Raw genomic sequence first — 11,316 nt, forward strand, 5'->3', positions numbered from 1 at the left:
ACAAAATGATGCCATTCGGTCTAAATAATGCTGGGGCTACCTACATGAGAGCCATGACGACCATCTTCTATGATATGATACACAGGGAAATAGAGGTGTATGTTAACGACGTCATCATCAAATCCAAGAGAGTCACAGATCACATGGCAGACTTGAGGAAGTTCTTTGACAAGCTAAGAAGGTCTAATTTAAAATTGAACCCCGCAAAATGTGCATTCGGGGTTCCTACAGGAAAATTATTATGATTCATTGTCAGCCGCTGAGGAATCGAGTTGAACCCGTCCAAAGTTAAGACTATCTAAGAGTTACCACCACCGAAGAGCAAAAAGGACGTGATGAGCTTCCTAGGACATCTTAACTACATCAGCCGCTTCATATCACAATCCACAGTTATATGTGAACCCATCTTTAAAATGTTGAAAAAGTATGCTGAAACCAGTTGGACTGAAGATTGTCAAAGGGCTTTTGACAAAATTAAGGAATACTTGTCCATGCCACCAGTCCTAGTCCCTCCAAAACCCAGAAGACCTTTGCTACTCTATCTGTCCGTATTAGATAGGGCTTTTGGATGTGTTTTTGGATAACATGATGAGACGGGAAGAAAGAAGCAAGCTATATATTACTTGAGTAAGAAGTTCACACCTTACGAAGCAGGGTATTCTCTACTAGAACGCACTTGCTATGCTTTGACATGGAAAACTCAGAAATTGAGGCATTACTTTTGTGCCTATACCACATACCTCATATCCAGGATGGACCCTCTGAAGTACATCTTTTAGAAGCCCATGCCAATCAGGAAGTTAGCCAAGTGGCAGATATTGTTAAGTGAGTTCGATATTATCTATGTAACTCAGAAGGCAGTCAAAGGACAAGTATTGTCATACTATCTTGCTGAAAATCCTATGGGAGGAGAATACAAACCATTCAAAACATATTTTCCTTACGAAGAAGTGTCATTCGTAGGAGAGGACATTGCTGAAGCCTATGTTGGATGAAGAATGTTCTTCGACGGGGCTGCAAACTTCAAAGGAGTGGGTATTGGAGCAGTTTTGGTATCAGAAACAGGTCAATATTACCCGGTATCTGCAAAGCTTAGGTTTCCGTGCACCAACAATATGACAAAATATGAGGCTTGCATCATGGGGCTCAATTTGGCCATCGATATGAACATACAAGAGTTGCTGGTAATTGGCGATTCAGATCTTCTAGTACATCAGGTTCAAGGAGAATGGGCCACGAAAAACACCAAGATACTACTATGCTTGTATCATGTGCAAGAATTGATGAAGAGGTTTACAAAGATAGAATTCAAACATATTCCAAGAGTCCAGAACGAGTTCGCAGACGCACTAGCCACCTTGTCATCAATGATACGACATCTAGATAAGAATTTCATCGATCCCATCCCGGCAAAAATCCATAATCAGCTGGCTTATTGCATTCATGTTGAAGAAGAAATAGACAGAAAACCTTGGTTCCACAACATCAAGGAATATTTGGCAAAAGGAGAATACCCAGAACAGGCGAACCATACTTAAAAATTCACACTGTGGAGGCTGTCCAATCACTTCTTCCAAAGCGGAGGAACCCTGTATAGAAGAACTTTTGATCTAGGATTGTTAAGGTGTGTTGATGCAAGGGAGGCTTCCAGATTGCTTGAGGATATACATGCCGGAACTTGCGGAGCACATATGAACGGTTTTGTTCTAGCCAAAAAGATACTCATAGTAGGATATTTTTGGATGACCATGGAAACAGACTGCATCTGGTATATCCAGATATGCCACCAATGCTAGATACATGCAGACATGATAAAGGTACCACCAAATGAACTCAATGCAACAAGTGCACCTTGGCCTTTTGCTGCATGGGGAATGGGTGTCATCGGTCCAATCGAGCCCACTGCTTCAAACGGGCACTAGTTCATTTTAGTGGCCATCGATTACTTCACAAAATGGGTGGAAGCTGCATCTTACAAAGCTCTAACCAAGAAAGTCTTTGCAAATTTTATCAGAGATTGTATTGTTTGTCGATTCGGGGTTCCTGAGTCCATCATCACTGATAATGCCACAAATCTCAATAGTGATCTAATGAAAGCCATGTGTGAAACCTTCAAAATCAAGCACAAAAACTCTACAGCATACATGCCTCAAATGAACGGAGCTGTGGAAGCTGCCAACAAGAACATCAAGAAGATACTGAGGAAGATGGTAGAAGATCACAAACAATGGCACGAGAAGTTACCCTTTGCCCTATTGGTGTACCGTACCACAATCCGCACATCAACTGGGGACACTCCCTATTTACTGGTTTATGGTACCGAAGTGTCATTCCAGCCGAGGTAGAAATTCCTTCTTTAAGAATCATACAAAAAGCCGAACTTAGTGATGTAGAATGGATAAGGAGCCTCCATGAACAATTAGCCCTCATAGACGGAAAAAAATGAATGCAGTATGTCACAGTCAGCTTTATCATAATAGAATGTCCAGAGCTTTCAAAAAAAAGGTCAGACCAAGACAATTCGCACCGGGGCAGCCGGTGCTGAAACGGATCTTCCCACATCAGGATGAAGCCAAAGGAAAATTTTCACCCAACTGGCAAGGTCCCTACATGGTTCATAGGGTACTAACATGAGGAGCACTCATACTTGCAGAAATGGACGGAGAAGTCTGGCCAAAACCTATCAATTCAGATGCAGTCAAGAGATACCATGTTTAGATTGTTTACATTCCTTCATCTGATGTAACTGAATTACGCTTGACCTGATTCCCATTTAAGAGGGTATACGTAGGCAGCCCTGTGGGTTCAGTCATATCTTAATAAAATCTTCATTTTTCTAGAACCGAAAACTGGGGCAGAATTTTGAGGAGGACCCTCAAAATTCTGGAACAAGTCCAGCTGATGCAATCATATGCAAGACAGTTAGAAATTGGTTAAGTAACTAGGGCAGAATTTTGAGAAGGATTCTCAAAATTCCAGAGCAGATCCAACCAACTTTGTTACACGTAGAACAGCCGAAGGATCATTCACCAAACTGGGGCAGAATTTTGAGGAGGACCATCAAAATTCTAATGCAAGGAAGTCGCAATGTCTATAAAGTGTTACAATCATTAGTTCATCTAATTTTCTTGATATTATATACCACTATGTTTTCTAAATAACTCTATTTCATCAAATAAGTGCATATTTTCGAACTTTATTTCCATGGCCGCCAAGTGTTACCCAAGGTATCTCGAATAGGGCCTCCAGAGCAAAATGATCGAGGCCAACCCTGTACTACTACAAAGTAGCAAAAGAGGTCGAAGCAGCTTTTACCCGAGAAGGCCGGGATCGATTTCCACAGGGAGCTAGAGATTGGAGTTGAGTTTCTATCTAAATTGGAGTTGTGTATTTGTTCCTAATTGCACTTCTAAACATTGTTGGTTTTGATTTTACTTCTAATTTAATACTACTAAGATGCTAAATTAGGCTAAGTAAAGCTATGATTAAACCATTGAAAGTTGTTCAAAAAGATAAAAGGCACTAGGGTGGTGACTTTCTCCTAGGTGGTTAATTGACAAATTCTTGAGTCTAAGGCTAGATTGTCACATTTGGGGAGTATGATATAACCATTGCACGATTCTACTCACTCTATACCTCTCGGTAGTTCGAGTAATTTTGTCCGAATTGACTTTCTCAAGACCAATTGGGTATGCCAATTTGTGCAAGCAATTGAGGTTTAAGTCGGGTATTACTATCTCTAGGTTTAACCATTTAATTGGGACTATCAATCTCTTGAATACTCCCCAATTCCTTGTTGTACCAATTTCATAGACTTAGGCTTTATTTCTCAAGAAGAGCCAAAGTCAACTAGGCATAAACTAGTGTTTGCAACCACTAATTCAATATTAAAACCCTAAATTAGTCCTATCAAACACCCATAGATAATTAATTATTAAAACACAAGAACCATCAATTACTCACACTATGGTTGAGCCACAACCCTAACTAATAGGTCTAGCTACTCATGATTATGGAAGAAAACAAAGAAATAGATGAAGAAAAGCCCATAATAACTAATTACTAGATAAAACTTGAAGATTCAATGATGAAATTAAACTAAAATTACTCAAAATGGAAAAGAAGAAGTGTTCACGAGCGCAACTCTATCTCAACATACAACTGATGACCTAAAAATGGGAAAAGAAACTATTTATACTAGGCTAAAAATTCTGGACAAAAATACCCCTTCGGGGCTAGTGTAGACCACACAAAATTGAGTGCGACCGCACTAAGGCTCTTGGCTAATAATCTGCTCTCTAAAGTTGCGCACCACGGACCGCACAAAATGCTCCGCGGTCGCGGTGGCTTGTATTGCGGTCCGTATAAAATGGACCGCGGACTGCATTGGCCAGGTTCCTCCAAAATAGCACCTCTTTGAACTTGAGCTTTGCGGACCGCACAAAGTCGACTGCGGCCGCAATGAAGTCAATGCGGTCCGCACAAAATACTCTACAGCCGCATTGCCTGGCTGCCTGAATTGCATGCTCTCTGAACTTCAGCTTTGCGGACCGCACAGAATGGTGTACAGCCGCACTCATCCTGTTAGACTGAGCTTGGCCTTATTCTTGGTACTTGTGCATGTTTCACTCCTTTTTGAGCTGTTTTTTGACAAATTGTCACCTTGTTGACCAAACTCTGCAATCAAGTACAACATGTGAGCCTTTGGGACTATTTTGTACATATTTCTAATCAAAACTTAAGCAAGAAGGAGTGTAAATTGCATCATAATCCCTAGTTATCAACTCCCCCAAACTTACGCTTTTGCTTGTCCTCAAGCAAACAAAATAAGACCCACCCCTTAAGAGTCAATCCAAGAAAATTCAGCCAACCTAAAGTGACCTTATCTAGCATCAATTGGGACTAACAATTGTCCTCAATTCAAATGAATCATTAACAACATTCACTCTTTTGAACACCATGGATTTAGTGCGACACAAGAGCATCAAGAGTTGACTCAACACATCAAAGAAACTCTTTTCTATTACTTTGGTCGTTGTGGAACCCAAACTCACACATCCTCAACTCTCCCTAGACAAACCTCACCTTTAGGATAGTGGCACTCAGAACGAGGTTAATGGAAATACACTCATCTCTCTCAAGGAAAAGTCACAAGTCCGGATCTAAGTACCATATGCTTGCCCCTTATGTGAGTCACCACTAATGTAAGCTTCATTCAACTCGAGATCATATAGGACTTTTGTAGAGACATAATGAAGGCTTTTGGTTCACGGTAGGAAATGTTTGGTTTAAGTAGGTTCCATCTTCCCTTAATCTCTTCTTTTGCTTCATTTTGGCACGCATTCACTTGACTTTTTATGTCATTTTACTTCTTTATAAGGGGTTAGAGAGACACACTTTCACTCTTTCTTGTTCATTTCAAATCTTTTCTCCTTTCTAAACTTTCCACACCTTTCATTCTTTGCTTTTATTGAATCCCTTTATTCATTTCTAGCTTGAACATTCTTTTTGTCTTTTTTGCTTTTCTTTCTTTTTCATTGCCTTTCCTTTTCTTCATTTTGTACCTTTTTACCATTTTGTTTTGCCATGTACTAAGGAAAGATCGGGTGCCAAGAGAGGATATCTTTAGAATGAGTAAAGGCTTGTCTCGAGGTTCTTGAAGGAAAAAGATCTAAGGTTCAAAATGGTTGACTAGGGATTTTATCATTGGTAGTCTATGGAAGTGTTCAAGATATCATTTGGATAAAAGAGAGCCTATAATCATGTCTCTAGTCAAATTACACTTAGGATTTTGCCTCGACAAACATTCAGGGCAAGTTCTAGACCAATGGCTCGGGAGTTGGACTTGCGATTCAAATCTCACCACACGAGCTAGGGGATTGATAAAGACACAGAGTACAAGGCCCACAACAACCTTAAATAAGATTTGAGCACACAATGGTCCCGAAAAACCACTTGATGATTATGTGCCAACACAAGAGTCTCAAGGTCACAACTTTCACCATCCTATACGCAATGATTTGTTTTTGACCATAGGATCAAAGGCAAATGTGTTGGCCCAAGTGAAGCTTTGCTTGAGGCCCCCTTACCAACTAACTACTAAAAAGCAAAAAAAAAACAAACTCAAACCCTTAAGAAGGTTGTCACGCCATTCATCATCGGGAAGAGCCACCCGGTTCACACAAATTCCACCTTTGGAAGAACCGTGACATTAAGAAAACCAAAGGCTTATTGCAAAAACTCAAAACAAGAAGCTACGAACATAAAATAAGAAGCTAAGAAAAGGAAAAATGCGGAAAGTAGAATGAATATGTATAAGAGGGATTTAATCGAATATACAATAGGGGAGATGAATATATACATAAGAACATAACTTTTATATACAGACCCAAGGTAAAAAGTACGAAAAATGTAATAAAATGCTGAAATTATATACATACCAAAGATAAAAAAAATAAAGAAATCATAAAATCTGTCATATGTACAATCATCCAAGTCCAAATAGGGCTACCCCCTCAAATGAAAGCTGGCATTGTCCTCAATGACAACTAACCAAAATAAGCACAAAAGTAGAGGAAAGATGAAAAGAAACTCCCTATGGGCCATCCGTCTGCATGAGATCCTAAGTGGTCCTTGGGTCCTCTGTATGCTCGGGAACCTGTGATTGGCTCCTTGTGGTCTGTGGCTCTGCTAGGACCTGGTCCTGGACTGGCTCCTGGGCTGCCTCCTAGGGCTGGCTGGAGGAATCTCCCGACAGGTCCTCCAACTAAATAACTGCATCATCAGATTGGGGAATCACCTTCTTTCTCTTAGGAGGCCTCTCGGACTGCTGTGGCTGGGGATGGGCTGATGGTGCTGGGTCATGCACTAGAAAATCTAAAGGCAGGTGATCCATCTTCAATCCCTCAACCTCGACCCGCAACTCCTTCACCGACTCTTTGGAAGCCCTAGTCTTCCTCATCTTCTTTGCCTCCCTAGCAAGCTCCTTGGGAGCCTTTCTATGTGAATCAACAATGTCCGTAAGCAATTTTTGAGTCTCTTGGATCTTCTTCTGGTTGTCCAGAAGATCCTTGAGAGTGTCCTCAATGGACTGTAGGACCTGTGGAGGAGGAGGTGCTGACTGAGTTGTCCCCGTGGTAGATTGTACAGACAGCTTAGAAGTAGCTATCTGCATCCAATTGTTGATGCTAGCGAGGACCTGGCTCAAGCGGTGGGCAGTTAATGGGTATGCAGTGGTGGAGGGTATCTCTGGAGCTATAGAAGTGGATGGACCTGAGGCCATGTCTACTGAGGTGGAAGGAGGCTGAGTAAGAGCCACTACCACTACTGGCTCTTCAGACTGGCAGTCGAAGTAGTGGCTTTGCCCTTGAAGTGCTTACCCTTAGGGCTGTCATCACCCTGTAAGCTATACCATGAGAAAGGTGCCTTCGCCTTCACTTTCATATCAAACTTCTGCTTTTTCACATCTTGGTCCTCCAAGTACATGATCAGGAAGTTGAGGAAGGGATAAGATCTGTCACCTTCGTTCACTACCCGTGTAATAACCGGGGACATCACATTCCTGTCATTGATCGGGTACCCTGCCATGATAGATGCAACCAGAATCACCCGGTGAATTGGGAGTGAGTTGTCATCGGTGGTAGGGTCTAGCCTGCTGCACACAAATGTCTCCCACCACTTAGCCTCAAAGTTCAATGTTCTCCTCAATATATTCACCGCCGCAGTCAACCACTCGGGGGTGGTATCTGGGATTGCCAAGTACTCGCCAACCACGGACGAGCTTCTTCACCCAACTTCATCTTGTCCAAGTACAATAACTCATCCTCCTCCAAGAAGCCCAAGTAATCATTTATGGTCTTACCATTGAATTTCACCTTCAAGTTCCGCACTTTGGTGACTGTGGTGCCCTTTTTGATATGATAGAACTCCTTCACTAAATGATCATTGGCTTCCTTCACATGGCCTATGAAGTAGTCCCATCCAGCTCTCTATCTTAATTGCCTCAACACATTGGGGTTGTGAGGCAAAAGGTCTCGGGTGATAAATTTACGCTCAGGTATCAATTTCCTCTCGGGCCACCACTCTCTGAACTTGTGGTAGGCAACCTCACTTACAAACTGGTCCTACCATGCCTCCGAATTTCTAGTCCTCTCTACCCCACCTACTTGGGGCTCACCCCCTTCTACGTTTTCCCCATCTTCTGCTACTAGACCCTCTCCGGATAGTGAAGCTGTAAGAGAGGTGGAGTATTCATTTCCACTGCCGGCAGCTGAGCCCTCAGACAACTCAGAAGATATACGCACTGATGCTTGGGCAATGGGAGAGCCTAGAGGTGTATCCCTCAACCTTTTCCTCTCTATCCAGTCAGGAACATACTCTGGCACGGAGTCTAAAGAGGCCTCCCGGGAAGGCTCATACTCACTCCCCGACTGGTCAATTGCTTTGTCTGCAGCCCTTATGATTCTCCTTGTGTTTTTTATGTTTTGTCTGACTTGGGGGGTTAATTTTATCATTCCTTGTTTCCCACCCCGGGAGGACTCTCCTCTTCCTGTTTGTTTACCACCTTTGCCTCTTGATTTCACCATTGTTTGCAAACAACATTCAGTCATGCTTTGTTAGTATCAATAGAAGTAATGAAATTCAAAGTTGTAGAAGAAAGTATGTTGCAGATAGTTTCAATATTTCAAAGTGCAGATCGCACAAACTGCAGTGCAGCCGTAAAGAGGCCACTGTGTACCGCACAAAATCCATTGCGGTCCGCACAGATGTGGGGTTCAGACTACCCATTCTCTGAATCTATGCACCGCGGACCGCACAAAATGCCAATGCCGTCCGCATTGAGGCACCACAGACCGCACAAAATCCAATGCGGTCGCGGTCCTCAAGTGCCAGCTTTCAGGTCTTTATCCATTGCGGTCCGCACAAAATAGCATTGCGAACCGTACAAGGGCACCACGGACCGCACAAAATCTACTGCGGTCCGCATTGAGTGCCCAGCAACAATACCAACCTAGGGTTCATATTTTGATCAATGTTAGTCCAATTTTTCACCTATTGATGAGTCCCTAAGTGTTTGCCCAACGTTTTAACTACCTAGCCCTACTTAAAACAAAATTAACTACCCTATGCTAAAAAAATTGAAAGAAAACGGGAAGGGAAGGAAGAAAAACTAAGAAAAACAAAAATTCAAAGAAAATAATAAAATTAAACAAATGAGAGGGGATTAAAGGTACCAGAAGTGAGATGTAGTGATGATCAATGAGACTTAGTAGTTGATTGCGTGCAATTTAGTTAGATGAACAATAATATTTTTGTGGTTCTGAGATTAAAAAGTTTGAAAAGTTCAAAAGGAGGGCCTCAGGTCCTATTTATAGAAAAATGTCATGGGCCCCAGCTCACCTACCCACCGCGGACCGCACAAAATGGCACCGCGATCCGCGGTGCTCGAAACCATAGGACACTGACAAATTGACCATTGTGGACCGCACAAAATGTAATGCGGCCGCAGTGGACCACCGTAGACTGCACAAAATGCAATGCAGCGGCAGTGGTAAACTTCAGAGAACCCCAACTTTTATCAAATTACCAGTGCGGTCCGCATTGATTTCTTACCGCCGCACAAAGGCCTTTATAGCCGCACAAAATGAGTGTGGTTTGCATTGCCAACTTCAGAGAGTGGTCATTTTCCTACTTTTTTCTGCACTACATCAACACAATCCTACAACATCTCACAACCAGTCAGTTCAAAAAAATAAATCCTACACTACAATGAGAATCAAAAAAAAAAAGAAGAAAAATACATGGGTTGCTTCCCAAGGAGCGCCTGATTTAACATCGGGGCACGACGTAGGTTACCATCAAATCATTTGAGACGAAGAAGTGCCACCACGTGGCTGTCATCAATTTTTCCAAGGTAGTACTTGACCCTGTGCCCATTTACTCTGAAATCTTTCCCATTTTTGTTCTTCAAGTAAAGTGCACCAAACGGGGTCACAAATACCACTTCAAAAGGTCCACTCCATTTTGACTTAAGCTTTCCCGGAAACAAACGTAGCCGAGAGTTGAACAAGAGAACCAAATCACCCACTTTGAACTCCTTTTCAAGAGCATATTTATCGTGAATATACTTCATCTTATCCTTGTACAAGGACGAGCTGGAGTAGGCATGAAATCGGAATTCATCAAGTTCATTAAGTTGCTCCACACGAAGATTTGCTGTCATATCCCATTCAAGATTTAGCTTCCTCAAAACCCACATGGGCTTGTGCTCTAACTCAACCGGTAGATGGCAAGCTTTCCCAAACACCAACCGATACGAGACATACCAATCAGAGTCTTGTAAGCAGTCCAATAAACCCATAGAGCATCATCCAACTTCTTTGACCAATCAGTCTTATTTGCATTGACCGTCTTTGACAATATATCTTAATTTCCCTGTTTGAGACTTCAACTTGGCCACTCGCTTGAGGATGATAAGGAATAGAAACTTTGTGGTTGACACCATACTTTTCAAGCAAAGTGTCAAAATCTCTATTACAAAAATGAGACCCCCACCACTTATGATTGCACGAGAAGTGCCAAACCTTGTAAAAATAATCTTCTTGAGAAATACAACAATACTCCGGGCCTCATTATTGGGTAAAGCCAAGGCTTCAACCCACTTTGAAACATAGTCAACCGCCATAAGAATGTATGTGTTCCCACACGAGCTAACAAACGAGCCCATGAAATCAATGCCATATACATCAAAAATATCAACCTTAAGAATGGTATTGCGAGACATCTCATTTTTCTTCAAAATTCCACCCGCTCTTTGACATTCGTCACACCTCTTCATAAGTTCACTTGCATCTTTGTACAAAGTTGGCCGATAAAACCCACAACTAAGAACTTTGGAAGCCGTCCTTGCTCCGCCATGATGGCCACCATAGGGAGAGTAATGGCAAGCCTCTAAGATACTCAATTGCTCTTCCTCCGGAACACACCTTCGGATCACACCATTCATGAAAATCTTGAACAAGTATGACTCATTCCAATAGAAATCCAAACTATCCCATTTGAGCTTCTTCCTTTGGTTAGAAGAAAGCTCACACAGGATTATTCCAGTCATAAGGAAATTAGCAACGTCCGCAAACCATGGAATACCATTCACCGACAGTGAAAGGAGTTGTTCGTCGGAAAATGAATCATTGATCTCTAGGCCATCATGAGGCCTACCCTCCTCCTCCAAGCGGGATAAGTGGTCCGCCACTTGGTTTTCACTACCCTTACGGTCCACAATCAACAAATCAAACTCTTGAAGTAACAAGACCCATC

At 42.2% G+C, this 11,316-nt stretch overlaps 2 protein-coding genes across 2 annotated transcripts; one reads left to right on the plus strand and one right to left on the minus strand.

Moving 5' to 3' along the window:
• The first annotated feature begins 998 nt into the window (after positions 1 to 998).
• Positions 999 to 1,538, plus strand: LOC138890292 (uncharacterized). Its single transcript, XM_070173667.1, has one exon. The coding sequence runs from the start codon at positions 999 to 1,001 to the stop codon at positions 1,536 to 1,538; it is 540 nt and encodes a 179-aa protein (XP_070029768.1).
• Positions 1,539 to 9,862: 8,324 nt separating this feature from the next.
• Positions 9,863 to 10,258, minus strand: LOC138890293 (uncharacterized). Its single transcript, XM_070173668.1, has 2 exons — positions 10,084 to 10,258; positions 9,863 to 10,002 (listed from the first exon to the last, which is right to left on the minus strand). The coding sequence occupies exons 1-2, from the start codon at positions 10,256 to 10,258 to the stop codon at positions 9,863 to 9,865; spliced, it is 315 nt and encodes a 104-aa protein (XP_070029769.1).
• Between the last annotated feature and the right edge of the window lie 1,058 nt (positions 10,259 to 11,316).

Source organism: Nicotiana sylvestris, chromosome 4 (assembly GCF_000393655.2).
Source record: "Nicotiana sylvestris chromosome 4, ASM39365v2, whole genome shotgun sequence".
Taxonomy (NCBI): Eukaryota; Viridiplantae; Streptophyta; class Magnoliopsida; order Solanales; family Solanaceae; genus Nicotiana; species Nicotiana sylvestris.